Below are 17,632 nucleotides of genomic sequence, written 5' to 3'. Positions count from 1 at the left end.
ACACACACACACACACACACACACACACACACACACACACACAACACACACACACACACACACACACACACACACACACATACATACATACATACATACACACCCACAGACAAACGCTACTGAAAACATAACCTTCTTGGCGAAGGTAATTATGAATAAGCTGCAGGTAGTCCAAGCTTGCCTGCGTGTTGCTGCCATGACAACACTAGTACTGCGCAGGATGTTGCCGGGGCTAACCGGTTTACCGCTTATGATCTATCTATAGTTGCCTTGCCGCCGGCAGAAAAAAACATATCCTGTCGCTTTTGACTTATCAGTGGTAGCAACTAAGCTAATAACTCAGTGGTAGTCATTTGATTTCCACCAAGACACGTGTCATTTTAAAGTACAGTCTGATAATACATAAGCTACGCAGAAAATATAAGTCGGTCCACTCCACCATGTCTCCAATCAGATCCCTTTCGGTGGCAAAACAGTATCCATTAGCCAGAGAAGGTCACCGGCCACTGACGGGTGGTGGGGGTAGCGACAAACAAAAAACGGCCATATATATAAACAAAAAGCTAACGATCATCATTCCTATATTATCATAAACTTGAAATCTTTCACAAGTGAATACTCATGAATGATATTCGTGATAAATCACTTTATTTTTTTCAAGCATTGCTGTAGAAGAACGTTGTTTTTTACATTTTGCCAGTATTAAGAATTTATCCAATTGATATTATCTCTTCTGTGTACTCCGTCACGTGACGTTGATTTTACAACAACGCCGCGGTCCAAGATGGCCGTCTTCACTGATGACGTCATCCTAGGGCTAACCCTTTTTGCCCTGCAAAAGAAAACGGTCCAATCACAGCGCAGATATATGTTGTCTAGATTAAAGTTTAGTAGGTATGAAGAAAAGTAGTGTTGACAAAAATCACTGTTCGTCATCAACAAGACTGCATGTATGTAGCAATAAGAGAGATTGCCATTATATATTCCTTTTTTAGTTATATAGTCCACACTCTCAACACTGCATAAAATGTCAGCAAATAGAATAGATAAAACTTTATTGCATGTTCATTCCCCGGGGGGATAAATGCATGGATGTACAAAGTACAATGGACTATAGAGTACTACAACAATAGTAATAAAGAAAGGCTAACATCAGGTCTAAGGTATACAATGCTAAAAAAAAAAAGAAATATATATATAAAGTGGTATAGAACTATTCTGCAATCTCCTAATATACTACACATGTAGTACTTACCCATCCCGGTGGGTGGTACCATGCGTCAAGTGTGTCAATCACAATGTCAGGTGTAGGCTGGGCTCCGTTGCCATTGGCTCTCAGGTCGACTGTAGAAATAGGGGGCGGGGCGTTAGAAGGACGAGATCTACATATATACCTTCTTCTGATTGGTGCAGCCAACGGGTTCGTCTACCAATCAGAGGAAGCTTAAGTCAGGCAATCTCTCCCTTCAACCTCTACTTGGAGAGAACTACAAGCAAAATAACGACGGTCGGTTAAACGTAAACCAACAAACAAACATACAAGCAGACAAACAAATGATTCAAGAAACTGTTCGGTAAGTGCTTCAAGCAACTGTACATTGATGTGGTGTTTGTCTAATTATGTAATCTCTTTGAAATTTGAAAAATACGTCCGACTACTATGAATGGGGAGGGGGGCAAGTAAATGAATACCGTATTGTAGAATATATACTCACCCTTTATGTCAAGACTCTTTTCCTGTAGAGAGAGGGTAATAAGAATAACTACATAGCTTGTGAAACAAAAAAAATATATCGGACATTTTCGTAGCATCCAAATAAATACTACTACTGGTAATATATAATTGGTCGGAACTTTTTCAATAATACAGAGCGCAATAATTTTTCATGTTGCGAAATTGTGATGTATAAGCTTTTTGCTGTTTTACTAGGCCCAGATTCTTAATATACTCCAACAATAGTTTCTGCTACTTACAAATGGTGGAATGAACCAATCATCGTCCGGGTGAACAATGACGGGGGGCGCGGGTGTATGTGGATTTCCTCGCTCAACCGCTGGGCGGCGCTGCTGCATTACTGGCAGCGCTGAAAGGTGGGATTACAACAAGGTTATAGCCTATAACCTCATTGGTTACAATTTACAAACTTTTAATGTACGTACGTAGACTGGAACTCGTTGCCACCAAGCACAGTAGGGGCATCATCACTAGAAGGCTTTAAACAACTCCTGCAACTAAATGTGCAAAGATTGAGTGTAACAAGTCGAATGGCAGTTATACCGCCTTATACTGATACAGCTACAGATACCTATAGCTACTCAAAAGCGTGTGTAGTATTGATGTTATCAAACATTTTACAATACCGTGAATTGAAACTTAGTGAACCTTCAATCAGCTTACTAGATTCAACTTAGAAAGGAAAGCTTCTGCCACCTCTAGTATAATTTAACAGGGTCTAAATAGGGTGGACCATATGGTAAAATTTGCTTGAGGGCATGTTGGTCTGGCCTGTGTAGACATGGAAATAGTCAAGCCCCCAGGATATATCACTCAGTGATATAATGATATGAAATATATGGTCTGTATCTGTATCTGTATACCCGGTATAACCGCCTTTCGGTGTAACACACCAGCTATTCACGAGTCGTTCACGAGTCTATGGGTTTTTCTAATTTCCAGCCCTGTTTCATAAACTACAACTTGACTCGGCATGTCTTTTCCTTCATTAATTCAAAACTAGGCAAAAGGCGAAGCCTGGTCAATTTTTTTTCCATAAATCCAAGCGGTTGCTGATCATGATCATTCTCTAAGCTTCGGCCATTTAGTGGTCTCCTTACATTGTCGTGCTTCATAAAGTACAAGTGTTCCACAGTAAAACTTCCTGTAAATTCATTAAAATATCATAACATATTTTTACTTGTACCTAGTGGGAAGGGGGGGGTGCAATAGACGTTTATCACAATATGATAATCATAAACAAAAAATATGTACCATACCGGCTGCATGGAGATACATCGTAACCATGACGACGGCTATGATGACGATGTGTCGTCCCATCCTGACGAAACTCGGTCGTCTGCAAATCTGTCAGTCAAACGTTGGAAAAGCGCAGGAAACTTTCTGACGACTTTCCGCTGAGGTCCCGTGGAATATTATGCACACTCCTACTGGCAACAGCTGCTAAATGTATACCCTTAAAAATTTGTTTGTGTCCTTTATGACCTTTTCAGCATAACGATAGGTCCGGAATCTAAGGATGCTTGAATAAACATTTAGCTCAAAGTATTGGAAAACCAGGAATGTATAACAATATTATGTTTGCAAAGGTCTTGACCTTTTACCTACATTTACAGATTTACATATAAATTACATGTACATTTTCAAGTCTAGAACAAAAAAAAGAGCTAAAGTATACTACGTATAAAGAACGCCAATTTGCATGCTATCTTTTACACACGACATCAAAGTTTTTTTTGCTAATTAGTATTCTTATGATGTATTATGATACTAGTTGGCCTGTAGGGTTACTGTTTTCAAAAGACGTCCAACATCCACTTAAGATACCCCTGTAGCTAAAACTAAGGTCACTTTGACCTTTCTACAGCGATGTAAGGGGAGCGATTTAATTTTATGGATGACGTCCACGCGCGCATTGATTTTCACCTGTTCAATTTTCTTTTTTATTCGCACGCTCGCATCAGTTTTGGGGTTCCCAGAGGATGTCATCCATACAATCAAATCAACATGGCCTAATCCAGTGTGGCTACTGACAGTAGGGAGCCGGCGGTAACTACGGAGGGCGGCACCCAGGCTACCGAAGCTCCTTGGAACCCTAGAACTCAGTACAGTGTCGACTCATGAATGCTGCAGAAGGTACGCATGTGCTTGCTTGTAAAAGTAGTCATATATATGTACAACCGCAAATTCACAATACCAGATTTACATTCCTGTGGTTTTTCAGTATTTGGGAGGGGTGGCCGTGGGGTGGGGTGGGGTGGGGGCTTGTACTTTTTTTATTCGCCCGCTCGCATTAGTTTTGGAGTCTTCAAAGGATGTCATCCATAAAATTAAGGCAGTGTGGCCTGAAAGGGGTTGGAGAGCCAATAATAAAAGTACAAAACAGTAGGACAAATCTCAAGGACTTGTTTGTGTGTAGATTACCATGGTAACATGTAAATATTTTCCTTCAACGTCCAACTTGATATATATGTCACAGGGTGACAGGGGAGATTTGAATCCGGGGCAAACATGGGATTGTCCTGATTTAAATAATTCCTTCATAAATTATGCAAATTAAGTTTTATTTGCGTAATCATCATCTAATGTGTACATCTTTGTCTAAGCCAACTATTTTCTTGACATAATGAAAACCGTATAGCAATGTGTATGTGAATATATAGAGAGGAAAAACATGTGTACTAGTATATGAGAGAGAAAAATCTCGCTTCCCGGCGTTTAACAGTTTCTGTATGTAGAGTGTCATGGTATTAAATATTTCCCTGTTGTAGCAAAGTTCACGTACAACTTAATCATTGCAGTTTGGAACAAAACCGGCAGGCGGCAGTGCTAACGAGCACTTGACCCGGAAGTCGTGCAACATAAGCGTCATCACACCATTCCCTTACCATTTCCAAGAAGAGCAAACGTAACACAGTGTCGCCAGCTTCCTCAATATCTTTCTACCCAACGCAGACGGTCTTCTATCTGTTCAATACGTTTACCCTGTACATTTTTCGCGTGGACGTCAGAACTTTGTCTACAAAACAACCATGCCTATTGTACGCGTCCTGACGCCAAAGGAAAGGCTGGTAAAGCTCGGTATTGGGATGCTGTGTTCCGTGGCTTGTCTAGCCGCGATCTTGCTGGTAGTTCTCGGCATCACCGTGGCCCAGCCAGCGGTGCTTCGCATGCGGACCCGCCAGGCAACCTGCCGCGTGACCGGCTCTCACTTCGTCGGGGACAAGCCCGATCGTCCCAGCCGGTTTTCCTGCAGCTGCTCGCTCGGTCGGTACGACGTCTGTATGAGCTCGTACAAATGTCTTGTGATCTCCGTAACGTTCAGTACCGAGGACGGGGAAGAGCGAACAGCTGATCTAGTGGAGTCCGAAAAAGATCTTGGAAACGAGGTTAGTAGATCTATTTAAAAAGCAAGATTTCTCGGGGGATGGGGCGTAAGAAAATTAATGTTATGTTTTGTGAAACTTTAATCTTATCTATAATATCGAAGAGTTATAGAAGTCCCTATTGACAATGTCTAAAGCACAATATCATAAGGACTATTCAGTAGCAGAGTTTGAATTGTCTGTGGGTATCATTAGGATTTTACTAAATCATGGGGCTCTCCGATATAAATTTGAGTGTAAAATGTTTTTGGCGACGCCTCAGTGGCGAGCCTAATAGTGTACATGTACTCACCCGCTATTTCCATCACGGCCATTCGCATAAGTCGAGGATTTGAATAGAATTCTGTAGTATATATATATATATGAAACCAGTTTGGGAAAATTCAGGAATTTGTACTGTTTACAAAATAGCAACAAGAAACTGCAATTCCGTAAATGATTTTTGTACATGATCAGCAAAATAGACATTCAACCTACGCCATAGCATATTACCTGCCTTGTTGTGGTCGTGACCGTGTTATAAGGATTGTTGTGTTTTGTTTACAGTGTGCGATTGTGCCCTGTGACCGTGACCACGCGTTGAACGACGATATGGTGGAGGTGTACCAACAATACTGGGGACTGGCCGGCCAGACCTACCCCTGCTGGTACGACCCGGGAAACCCCTCCGGTGCAGCCCGTACCCACCAGAAATCTTCCTCCATTGAAGTGTTTCACGCGCTTTTCTGGCCAGCCTTGTTTCTGGTGGTGTTCTCCGTAGCGTTCGCCCTCGCCTCCATCCGGTTTCAGCGGTACATTGAGGCGACCCTTCCGACCAACGAGTCCAACAACCCCTGGTCTCGTCTCCAGGATGAACCGGAAGGACCCGGGGACGAGAATCAGCTCCAACCCTCTTCAAGACCCAAGCTAGTTTTCGAAAACTTTGCGTAGGGACATTCTTTTTAAAAAGTGAAAGAAGAGTCTATATTGTTCTAAAGAAGGGGAAGAGTTGTCCAGAGATAAGATAGAAGAGACCTGATGGCACGGAACATCGTCAAACGCGGGTTGAAATATTTATTGAAACGTCAGATAATGAATGTTGCCAAACACACTACAAGTAATGTTCTATGTGATGAAGTACTTTCAGTGAAATATTTGTGTTCGCCTATTGTATATACTAGGATTTGTAAAAAGGAAGTTGTCAGATTATTCTCGTACGAATATATAAAAGGCTGACCGTACATGTATACATGTTCGAATAGAATCAGACAATATGTGCAATTTTTATCACTTCCTCTACACTGCAGCTGCTAGAATCAAACCATCTATATTTATGTTTACCAAAGGAAAACATATTGTTTTTACTCAATTTCCTCTTCCTCTTCTTCTTCTTCAAAGGCTAACCTCTGACCTGGCCAATGACATGATTTGTTGACATCTGTCACCATGGTGACTGGTGTTGGTTTACATAATGTTGCAAACTTCATGCTCTGCTCTGCTCCTGTCATCATATACTAGTAGTACATGTATGTGAATATGTTTGAGTAAAAATTAACAGGGCAGACCATGTCCGAAGGTTAACATTATGCATTTGCTTTGCAAATGTTACTTCTCTATCATTAACCGAAATCATGGTTCCAACTGCGCATATGCGGCATGATGCATTGTGGGTAATATGTTAAAGTTGCAGGTCCCTGCGCAGTTTAAACCATGAACCTGCTTGTTGTATCCAAAATAGATTCACCTACTTAAAAGTTCGAACTTTGTACAACTTCATAACGGAAAGTGGAAATTAGAATTAGTTACGATAAGAAACCATAAGTCTGATCCACAAAACGTATCATGAAATACAAATGAGGCGATTTCAGCACAGTTGTGCCCCTTGACGTCTTTATTCCATCCTTTTAGCTTTGACCGCTTCCTTCCTCAACTTTGAACTCTGACCTCGCCTTGTGACCCGAGGTGCCGACCTCCATGGGTCGAAGGTCATGATCCTCTTTGCCATCAAAGGAAGTTCTCTTGCCCTTTGTGGAAGATAGGAATGGATGAAAATCATCAAAAAAGGAAAACGTCAAAATTATATAGAATTGTGTGTGGAAAATAAATAACAGAGAACAGTATTTTTGATGACACGTTTCCAGTATAGGAAGGTCATACGTACCATCATGGGGCTGTACCAGTCGTCATCTGGATTGATGACGACATCTTGTCCATTTTTCTTGGACGCTAGATGGCGCTGTTGCTTCAGCTCTGACTCCAACCTCTCCAACAGTACGCCTGAGAAACAAACATGGAAAAATGAAATAACGCCTTGTTTTGCCTAATCAAATATACTTACCGAATACATAAGCCATTATTGAGAATATTATGCTGACACATTGACATACAAGCACCGGTTTTCGTACAGATTTTAGTACCAGAGTCATTGAGATATTTTACTCGTTTCTAGTTCTATAACGTCTTGAAAACAACAGAAACTGACTTCTGTCCAAGTTGTTTGAAATAAAATCCCCGTCTTTCATGTGAAATTGTGCACACCAGCATAAGACAGTGACGCTGTAAATTCAACTTATACTAGTAGTATATAGTTGTTGTTTTTTCACGTAGCATATATAAGGTATTAAAAACTCAACAATCTAAGCGACTATAGAGCAACAATGGAGAAATTAAAACTCGTCGTATTTCTACCAACCTGTGCTTTCGGATGAGTGAATCAAGATGGCGGTGACTAGGATGACAACAAGAAGAGTCTTCATGTTGTCGTCTGGTAGGAGTGATCGTCAGGAAGATAACAGCAACAGCAAATCTCCTGGCCGCCCAAAACTGTTCTTCTGTCGTGAACAGATGCCTTGCAGACGATAGTTTCTCAAACTTTATCAAATTCTCTCAGATTTTACGAACAACGTTGAAAAAAACGATTTCGTTGTATAATCTGAGGTAAAAGTTACAACAAAGTGCGTGCGAAGCTCGCTCTAGTACGCGTTGGACGACTTTTAGCCCTTTCCTCAACTGGCGGGAACTTGTGGCGGGAAACTGCACACGAGAGCACCTGGCAGACGGTTTATAAATCCTCCATTCGTCGCCATGGCAACCATTCGAATGTTTGCCGTGTCAGACGACATCATTCCTCTTGAGATTACAACGGAATCCATAAAATCCGGACGTCCTGGTTTGAACAGTCGTAGGTTTATCATTTTGTCAAGAATTATCTCCAGATTGTGTTGGTTTCTGCCACAGTGTTTGCCTTCAGCGTTCTTTTTTCGACCACTAAAATGTCGAGTATGGCCGCGCCAGCTTTCGTCACGTCACCACAAGCTTTTGGCAAACAATCGTGACATGCTAAAAAACGAACGTCAACTATTCATCAAGTATTTGTAAATTAGGGATTGGCCTTCAAAGGGAACCTCTCAGTCCCAGTTACATCTTCTCAATTGTTTAGCAACCTTATCTGAAGATTATCTGATGGTGAGAACAAATACTATACAAATTGCATTTATATATTTCTAAGAGCGTTGCCACAGTCGTTTGAGTGTTTCGTTCAAGGGAAAAAGCCGATAAATTTTTATGTAGCTAGTTGCCAGAGTGTTCTCTTTTGTGATATGTATAATGGTTCGGCAGTGACGAAAAAGAATTAACAGGGGATCATAAAATTGACAATTTTAGTCTAGGAAACAACTGTGGTCCTTGTAAAACTACCATTTTCCTTTGCCGGGAGACTAGATCTTGTTTTGTTCAATGGTGCTCTATGCAGTTGGGGCTTGAAAACAGATTTTTCGAAGTCAATATTCTAGTCACTTATCTACATACTACAAACATAACACTATCCCAATGTATATCCACACTCGTGGAGCAAAAACTCCGACAATTATGACGGAGAATATGTGAAAAGGATCCTAAGCTATTTTTGGGGTATCACACAAAAAATAAAGGACTCATCTTGGGGCTTGTATCTGCACTGTTTCAAATGCACAAATGTGCTAATGTGGGACAGAATGTGTCAATATCATACAGATTGCCTTATTCAGAATATTTCCAATTTTGCCGCCCTAAAATTGCATTGGATGTGAATATAATGGATAAAACATAGCTGTTTGACCATTTTCACTCCAAGTGCTGATAAAAAGCATTTTTAACACTCCTCAACCGCAAGAAGAAGGCGAGTCAGTTGAAGAAGGCGAGTAACTAGCTAGTACTGTTTTTACGATTTGCACATGACGGCAATATAAACCTAATACTAGTACTTGTTATTGACATTTGGGAGACGAGAAGTCGAGGGTTTGTATTTAATTATATCCTCTCGACATGCTACGTATGAAGTCCCTGGTAAACAAACTGTTCTATCATTTTCACGATATTGCTGCAATAACCGCCATTAAGCATCTGGCGCTGAGAAGCAGTACCGGAAGTGACGTAATGATACTCGAACACCATACCCTCCTGCCCCCCTCCCCCACCGTTTTTCTCAATTTTTACATAAATGAAAAAATCTCCCCGTCTCGCATGTAAGAAGAACACTTCTCTACATTGCATTTTATTGTGGCGAATCTTACTGGCAAAAGCTAGTCACATATAGAAAGCCTACTATAGTAAATTATACAACATGATTTAGTTTTATTACATTGGGAATTAAATTTACAGCCATTTATGTTTAAACATTTGGCCATACATTCCTTGCAAGCCATAGTGATCCTGTTTGATGACAACTATTTATCATTTCTTTTACTTTTATTCAATTTATGACCTGTGTATATGGAAGAATCATAATGTTTTGGCCTAATCTGTAAGCAATACTTCAGCTTGCCTCGCCCATATTTTGACACTTTTGTTGTGCCGAACTTGTTGACATTTTTTCTTTGCTCGCCGCCCCACCCTTCAAAAACATCTGTTCCTCTTTTGTTTTACTTCCTCAAAACTCAAAACAGGGCTATAGCGTCCTTGTTTACAGTGGAACGTACATGTAATATGCTACAGGCTACGATAGAGAAAGGCATATCTCTCTCTCTCTCTCTCTCTCTCCCTCTCTCTCTGTATGTCTGTCTGCTTTAAAATATCTATTCCTGTTTCTAAACATCAAATTTCTTGACTACGCCTCTTTCGCAGAAATATTCGGAGAAATAGATTCTCTGCAGGGGCGATCTTCGCACACCAGAGGCTCATGGGAAGGTCCCGGATAGACCATCATGCATCACTTCGGTGGAGTTCCCCTTTTTGCAGATAGCTGTGGATTAGAAATAAGATATTAATACATGAAAATTATTATATCTTTGGAAACTGGCAGAACAATAACGAAAAACGGGTTGTGCCAAATTAATATTTTTCATTACTCTTGAGAATCAATTTATAAATTATGGGTTTGACGAGAATTTTGTGGCTTTAGATGTTGAGTTAGTTGGTTTGCAGGTCTTACTCTGATCCATATGATCGTGCGCCTCCACATATTGGCTCCTGGCGAAACAGTTGACAACCGTCTTGTCGCATTCACACAATGTCCTCTTGCATGTTCCATCCTGGTCACCTACATACAGAGAAAACAACGTGGTCATTCCACCAACATAAAATGTGTTCCTGTTGGCAAGTTGATACTTCTCTGTTGAACGGTTTTGATTCTAGTTATGTCTTACCGCACGTGACGGTTTTGCCATCGATGCTGTATTTGTAGGCCGTCAGGTATTGCTTGACCGTCCACCTGCACGGAGGCTGCTCCAGGGCCTCGTAACAAAAGTCGTGCGTTTGGCAGCAACTGGAGAAAAACAAGAAATCAGAAGTTTTAGATTTTCAGGAAGTATTACGCCTTCCTGAATTCCTCCATGTCGACCTTTAATCCATGTTGGCTCTCCAGCCAGATTTCGAGACCCCTGACCTCCTTCTATACTACCTGTCAATCTTTACCCACGTGCTGTCAAACTACTCTGTGTACAAAGTCACAGTTCTGGCACAGTGTGTGTGTCTCTTTGTGTGTGTGTGTGTGTGTGTGTGTGTGTGTGTGTGTGTGTGTGTGTTTTCGCCACATACTTGTGATCAAAATAACTTAAGAAGGCTATTATGGATTGTGATGATATTTGGTATGTGGGTAAGTCTTAGGAAGACAAAGGTTAAGGTCAAATTTGGGCCTCCTGGTGGCTGACCTTGGTACTGCAGCAGAACCTTTTTTTTGTATCTTTTGTAAACAGGACGTAAACAGGCATGCGGACCCTCCCACCTGTCCGTAGCGTCCACCGCGGGTCCCTGGCCGCCCTTGCCGCACCAGCACCCGTAGTTCCAGTACTTCCACGGCGGCCTGCCCGTTACCTTGGAGATCATGACGCCGAGTTGCGTCACGGCTTTAGGCATGGCAACCACGTGACCACAGAGGGCAAAGGTCACGAGGCAAAGAAGAGGAAGCAGTCGAACCTTTGTGTCGAGAAAAAGAAAATGGTCTGTTCAAAATGTTATATTTGTATGGTTATCTATTGCAATAAATATCTTAAATAATTAGTAACGATCTTATGGTCAATTTTGGTCTTTCTGGTAGACGTTCTCATACTTTTCCATAAAGTTCTAGCGATGCTTGAGATTTGTTGCGCTCTAGATGTTTCTCTTTCAGTCAAGGTAGGCAGGTGACATGTCTGGATCAAAAGCGCCCAATCTTAACCTATCAACCATTGAAGGAACTGCAATTAACAAACTTGTCATTGCGGACTCAAAACAAGGAAGTTCCGCAATTTGCGTACATGAATCAGCTTGTTTGAAGCGGGGAATCCACACGTTATAATTAGTACCGTTCATTCCAAATACACAAGAGGACGAGTCGACAATTCTCGACAACATTTGCCAACCCATTCTGGCATCTTTCACTTGGATTAAAACTGGTCCAAAATCACTTTCACATTGGAACAACAATACAATCAAGACATGGCCCTTTAAAGTGATTAAAATGGTATATAAAAAGGTAGCAACTTGGATAGGGCCTAGGGGTGTTCAGTTAGAATCTAAAGGTTCGAATTCCTGGGTTAGATCTCATAGCAAGCCCCAATGTTGTTCCCTTGTGAAAGGTACTTTATACCTTTTTCACTCGACTCAGGTGAAAATGAGTACCTAGCTTTGGACGTAAAACCATAGGTCCAGTGTTTGAGGAGAGCCATACCTCTAGAACGTTAAAGATCCCACCACACTTATCAAAAAGAGCAGGGGTCCTTCCCGGTGTGAGTGGTTCAAACCTTACATGTGGAGTGTTAACACCTAACTGAAGTTTGCCAGTATATTTAAATAAACACAAAGATATCCTATATAAAAACAAACCCTGGTACCCAAGTACAAACAACAGTACAATACGTCACTAATTAAATCTATATTTAAAGCTGAAACTATGTAAGTATATCGAAACTTACCATTTTGAGACAGCTTTGTGTCGTGGTTTTCCCGTCTGTTCCCCGAAGCTTCTTCCCGAATTGTGAACAGAGAGGTTCAAAATTGCGGAACAGGAAATTTGCATACAGGTGACGTTACTTCTTGAAAACACCGGAGGGCTTGCCGCTTTCTCTTTTGTTTTCTTGCTCTCAAGCAGAAAGAGGAACTCGACTACCAATAACTGTGGGCGGACACTGGCTCCCGGTATACTGAGTAAATATTGGAACCACAAAAGTGGGTATGCTTAAAAGCGCCCTCTCCTGATTACGTGCAGTACTTCAACTAACATGATGATGATATGTTTGTTAGTAACCTTCTAGTTACATGGACTAACAATAATGATACGTTGAATATTCTTGATGCTAAATGAAGACATAAAATCACAAGACGTATCAACGTGTATACAATATATGATTTATGATTTCAATGAGGTAGTCATCATACATCTAATTACATTGAATTGCTAAACTTAATACTGTTGACATATTTCATAGTGTGTTTGCTGTCACGTGACCATCACAAAATGATACTAGTAATAATGATATATTATGCATTTTATGATGTAATTCATTAAAGGAAACTATATGTACTTCCCGAAAGTTTTAATGTTTAATTTGTTGTTACGTAAGCGCTGGCTGTGACGTCACGTGTACAAACGCCACGTTTGACTTATCAGGTTAACCATCCAATATGGCGGTTATGACGTCACGTCCTAACACCCGCTAGGCTTCATGGGATCGTTCAAGAAGAGCCCGAAAGCAACTGATGAATCCAGTCCTTCCAGCTAACTGCTTTCTTCGTATCCGCAGCCTTTTCCGTATTCTGAGATTCCGCACTGTCTTTGCAGACATCTGTAATGTTAAAAAAAAACATGGCGTCATCACGGATGGACAATTCACATAGCAGCTGGACATTGGGAATTCGAAAGAGGATTGGACTGAATGGAGTGTAATCAACATTCTTATGCAATCTTATTTCGCAAGTTTTTACATGAAGGATAACATTCTGATTTTAGATTTGATACTGAGTACTAACCCTGGTTCATGTGGTTGTGTGCGGGTACGTAAGTACTCCTGGACAGACAGGTGGCCAGACCCTTGTCACACTCACACAGGGACCGCTTACAGGAGCCGGACTCGTCCACTGGATACAGGGGGGAAAATACTCCTATTATTGGTGTTTTATAAACATAATTTTCATGAAGTAAAATATCCTATCGATGTATTAGTACTAGTTACCAACATTCTGTTCAATAAAGAAACTGAAGCAAGTTTACATTGATGATTGGAGATGTGATATAGAGAACGAAAACCACCAAATTCATGTACATGTACATTTTAAAGGGCATTTACATTCTTCCACTTTTTTCCGTTGTAGGAGCGTTGTCGATACATATAAAATATACAAAACGGTCACAAGAATGCCCCCAATGTGCTAAAGCTATCGAACATGACAAGCCTATTAGTACAGTGTATATTGCATGCAGTACACGTGACGTACGACAGGTGACGTTTCTGCCCTGTATGTTGAACTGATAGGGGACGAGGTATGTCTCCGCGTCTCCCCATTTGCAGGGCGGGAGGTCCAGGGCGTCATAACAGTGGTCATGTGTACGGCAGCAACTGTAATATACATGGAACTATGTCAAACGTTTGGCCACAATTTAGCATTCATGTCGCAGTACCTATGTCTTAACTCTTATAAAGGTTCATCTGTATTGGTAGACATCATTATGAATTCGAACTGGCAAGTGATTTTCAACACAAGAATTTGGGCAACTTCAGTCTTTGTCAAGGAGATCCACCGCTTCTGTGACGTTACGTTATGCATGCAAGATTTATCGGCAATGCCAGTTTAATCTTGCTTCATAATAAGTATTTTAACCTGTAATATCTACTTCTAGATGTATAGATATTGGTGGAATTTCTGATGCATGTCTATAGCTAGACACTTTCCTTTGTACTAATCAATATTGTCTACTTAAGGCAGTACTGAATATGAAGACGTGACTCACAAGTCTGTCCCGTCCACGGGCGCCCCCTGTCCGCCGGGCCCGCACCAGCACCCGTAGTCCCAGTAGGCCCACGGCTCCCGTCCGGTCAGCTGAGGTCAAACAAACGTATGGAAATTTATGTAAATTTATGCAAATTATGCAACTGAAAACAAATTATGTAACTGAAACTGAACAACCAATGTACAATGTTTGTACATGAAGACAAATCTGACGACAATATGGAAGGAAATCTTTTAAGCAAAAACTAAGATTATGAAAACGGTTACATGTAGACGTTTCAACTAGCCGTTCACTATACATGTGTATAAAGTTTATAAACCTGTTGAATTGATGAATTGAAGATCTCACCAATGTCACTGACGAAAGCTAGTGGATGCTATCTGAAACGTCTGACCGTTTCCAAATTATCCGGTTTCTTGAGTAACTGTTTTTCAGTCACTGACGAATACTTTTCGATGCTACAGTAGCTACTTGAAGGAAGGAGGGATGGAGGGAAGGATGAAAGAAAAGATGAATAAGGATGCTGACCCTGACTATCATGTCTCCGAGTTGCTCCAGTAGTCGTGGCGCGGCCGCCGCCCAACAGCCAGTGAACGTCAGGACGAATAGACACAACACCCGCGGCTGTAACAAGGTTATAAATAGGAATTATAACACTTTTTGTATCAACATATTTGTGCAACCATCTCACATTTCTGACATTTATAGTTGCCGTAAAAAACATGTTACAAGAGGAACACCCATTTTGTGCCATCCATTTTGTGGTACCACCACAAAATACCAAAATGTAAACAAACATGATGTAAGGCATCATATTTTGACACCTCTACTTCCTGGATTCGAATGGCAAAAAAACTGTAATTAGTCCCGCAAAGCTCCTAGCCTGGGTGCCAGGCTCCGCAGTTACCACCGGCTCCCTACTGTCCTAGGCTCCATGATAGCTAGCCGGTGGTAACTACGGAGGCTGGCACCCAGGCTAGAAAGCTCCTGTTCCACTTGGCTAAGAGACATATTTTTCAGTGGATTTTAAGAAAGATGCGCTAATTGCGAGTCTTTCTTTGTGAGACTGCAGGACTTATGCAAAATATCTACCAACAACTCATGCATTTCCTAAATAAGATCATGTGTCCTGGGCTTTAAGAAATTAGGTCAACCGTATGTGCTTATAGGGTGTTGTCTCCTTATACCCTTTTCACTGGAAGCTTCGGCCGCGTAGAGACCAAATATTTGAGAAATTGCCCCACGAATTTTGTAGATGAAGAATGAACAAATTCGCTGTTCAAGTCTTTTGTGTTTTTCTGTCTTTTATATCATATGTTCACGACGTGCATCATATTCCAATGATAAAATTATGGGTAATACAATTCCAATTTTTGTCGCTCAAGCGAAAATACTACACAACCCGAGTTTTCGTGTGCACTGCTATTTGTTTCGTAAGCTTTTTGGCGAGGTCTTTTGTCTTTATTCGCGCCTTAAAACCACGATACGTCCTAAATTATTTATCGTAACATCCACATGTGTATTACCTACTATAAACCCGTTCGTGATATCCTCTTTAAACTATTCATATGGAAGCCGTTGTCTTTACCTAGGTAAGCTAAATCTCAGATATTTCCCGCCGGCTTGAATCCTATTCTTCCTCAGTTGTACATCGAGAAAAAAAACGAAAAAAAATTCTTCTGGCTTATATTTCATGGGTCAAAAAGGAAAGGAGACGGCTATTTCTACTGTGTTATTATCTAACATCAAAGAGTTTTTCAACATAGAAACCAATTTCAATGGAGAAGTATGATTTCACATTAACAGTGATCAGAAACAGAAGCTGCCGGTATATATATATATAACACCTATATCATAAATAGTATCAGGACATGTTAGCTGAAAGGCTGAAATATGGCACATTGGTTATACGATATTTAAACCATTAAAAACAGCCAGCTCAGACAAAATTGACCTGCTAGCATTCTTGTTCACGTACCGAAGAACATCTAGGACAAAATGGCGTCCACTTCACAGGCACTCAAGCAGAAACAGATGATTCGACAACTTGACTTCAGGAATCAAGTACTTATAAACCAAACTGTCGCCACAGTCATGGACGTCTCGTGTAATATTTACAACATCTTTGTTGTTGTTGTTTTTTCTTTCTTCAAACCGCTGTTGCTGTAGCACTGAAGCTACGCAAACGAACAGACTTGTATTCAATCGAGCATAACAGGTGCTGGCGCCCAACGCTTTCGTATGAGTGACAGATACAAAATGTCTAAAATACAGCTCAAAACGTTTTAGTCCCACCTACCTCCATTGCCACAGCAGATACGATGTTTTAAAGGCCTTGGTGGAGGGGGTACCCCTTGCGGGGGTATCAGGAAAGCGTTCGGCACCCCCCTTTTCCGCGAAGTAGATTGTGTATACAGAAACGGGTCAGGTAGTTTTTACGTAAGGGAGTACGGTGGCCCATAAGTACACTTAGTATTTTTTATTCCACTTTTATTTTCTATGGGTACTTTGTATTTTCTATGGGTACTTTGTATTTTCTATGGTGTTACTTTTATTTTCTATGGGTACTTTGTATTTTCTATGGGTTACTTTTATTTCTATGGGTTACTTTTATTTTCTATGGGTACTTTTATTTTCTGTGGACACTTTTATTTTCTATGGGTACTTTCATTTTCTATGGACACTTTTAGTTTCTATGGGTACTTGTTTCTTTCTGTGTGTACTTCCATTTCCTATGGGTACTTTTATTTTCTATGGACCTTTTTTATGGTAGACCGAACCAAACAAAAAATAGTAACCCAATGAAGGGCGCACAAAACGATAAATCGTACAAGACGATAAAAATACCGCTCTACCCGGCGAGATCACAGAGACCCCACCAGGTAAGCATACCGGAGTACCCGTTTTTAATTGGGGTATAACAAAATCAAAAAGGAGTGAAAACTAGACAAGAGAGACAGGAGGTTTTTTAACTATTTTCTTTTTTTTTCAACTTTTCGACGTGACAGAGACATAGACAAAGGAAGGGGAATAGAAAAGGATGTGCCAAGCTACCCACGACAGGTTACTGTCCAAGTGCTCCCACCAACCCACTCCTGCCAACTTGACACATCAAAAATAAAAATAAATGAA

General features: G+C 40.8%; 3 protein-coding genes across 4 annotated transcripts; 1 reads left to right on the top strand and 2 right to left on the bottom strand.

Annotated features, from left to right (window-relative positions):
• Positions 1–2,212: 2,212 nt before the first annotated feature.
• Positions 2,213–12,641, bottom strand: LOC109468640 (phospholipase A2 A2-actitoxin-Cgg2a-like). Of its 2 annotated transcripts, XR_002140133.1 has the most exons (7): positions 12,468–12,641; positions 11,300–11,490; positions 10,722–10,840; positions 10,508–10,615; positions 10,146–10,318; positions 8,574–8,579; positions 2,213–2,223 (listed from the first exon to the last, which is right to left on the bottom strand). XR_002140133.1 is itself a non-coding variant. In XM_019766956.1 (5 exons), exons 1-5 carry the CDS (start codon positions 12,468–12,470, stop codon positions 10,254–10,256), a joined length of 486 nt encoding a protein of 161 aa, XP_019622515.1. In that variant the 5' UTR covers positions 12,471–12,641; the 3' UTR covers positions 9,277–10,253. The 2 variants fall into 2 exon arrangements, 1 of the variants encoding a protein (XP_019622515.1); XM_019766956.1 differs by lacking the exons at positions 2,213–2,223; positions 8,574–8,579 and having other exon boundaries at positions 9,277–10,318.
• LOC109468627 (calcium-activated potassium channel subunit beta-3-like) lies at positions 4,631–6,420 on the top strand. Its single transcript, XM_019766941.1, has 2 exons — positions 4,631–5,124; positions 5,668–6,420. The coding sequence occupies exons 1-2, from the start codon at positions 4,768–4,770 to the stop codon at positions 6,049–6,051; spliced, it is 741 nt and encodes a 246-aa protein (XP_019622500.1). The 5' UTR covers positions 4,631–4,767; the 3' UTR covers positions 6,052–6,420.
• A 205-nt stretch (positions 12,642–12,846) lies between the features above and the next one.
• On the bottom strand, positions 12,847–16,918 carry LOC109468636 (basic phospholipase A2 KBf-VA-like). Its single transcript, XM_019766953.1, has 6 exons — positions 16,800–16,918; positions 15,029–15,124; positions 14,501–14,589; positions 13,987–14,108; positions 13,522–13,629; positions 12,847–13,337 (listed from the first exon to the last, which is right to left on the bottom strand). Exons 1-6 carry the CDS (start codon positions 16,803–16,805, stop codon positions 13,228–13,230), a joined length of 531 nt encoding a protein of 176 aa, XP_019622512.1. The 5' UTR covers positions 16,806–16,918; the 3' UTR covers positions 12,847–13,227.
• Between the last annotated feature and the right edge of the window lie 714 nt (positions 16,919–17,632).

The sequence above is a fragment of the Branchiostoma belcheri genome, unplaced genomic scaffold (assembly GCF_001625305.1).
Source record: "Branchiostoma belcheri isolate BF01 breed outbred unplaced genomic scaffold, Haploidv18h27 scaffold2, whole genome shotgun sequence".
In the NCBI taxonomy this organism is placed as follows: Eukaryota; Metazoa; Chordata; class Leptocardii; order Amphioxiformes; family Branchiostomatidae; genus Branchiostoma; species Branchiostoma belcheri.
This window is presented reverse-complemented; position numbering and strand designations above follow the sequence as displayed.

Coding starts and splice junctions, on each gene's coding strand:
- LOC109468627 (XM_019766941.1), top strand. CDS start 4,768: ATGCCTATTGTACGCGTCCTGACGCCAAAGGAAAGGCTGGTAAAGCTC. Junction 5,125..5,667: donor AAAAAGATCTTGGAAACGAG/GTTAGTAGATCT, acceptor TTTTGTTTACAG/TGTGCGATTGTGCCCTGTGA.
- LOC109468640 (XM_019766956.1), bottom strand. Junction 10,841..11,299: donor GCGGTGGACGCTACGGACAG/GTGGGAGGGTCC, acceptor GTTTTTCTCCAG/TTGCTGCCAAACGCACGACT. Junction 10,319..10,507: donor GCACGATCATATGGATCAGA/GTAAGACCTGCA, acceptor TCTAATCCACAG/CTATCTGCAAAAAGGGGAAC.
- LOC109468636 (XM_019766953.1), bottom strand. Junction 13,630..13,986: donor GGGCAGAAACGTCACCTGTC/GTACGTCACGTG, acceptor CCCTGTATCCAG/TGGACGAGTCCGGCTCCTGT. Junction 13,338..13,521: donor ACACAACCACATGAACCAGG/GTTAGTACTCAG, acceptor TTAACATTACAG/ATGTCTGCAAAGACAGTGCG.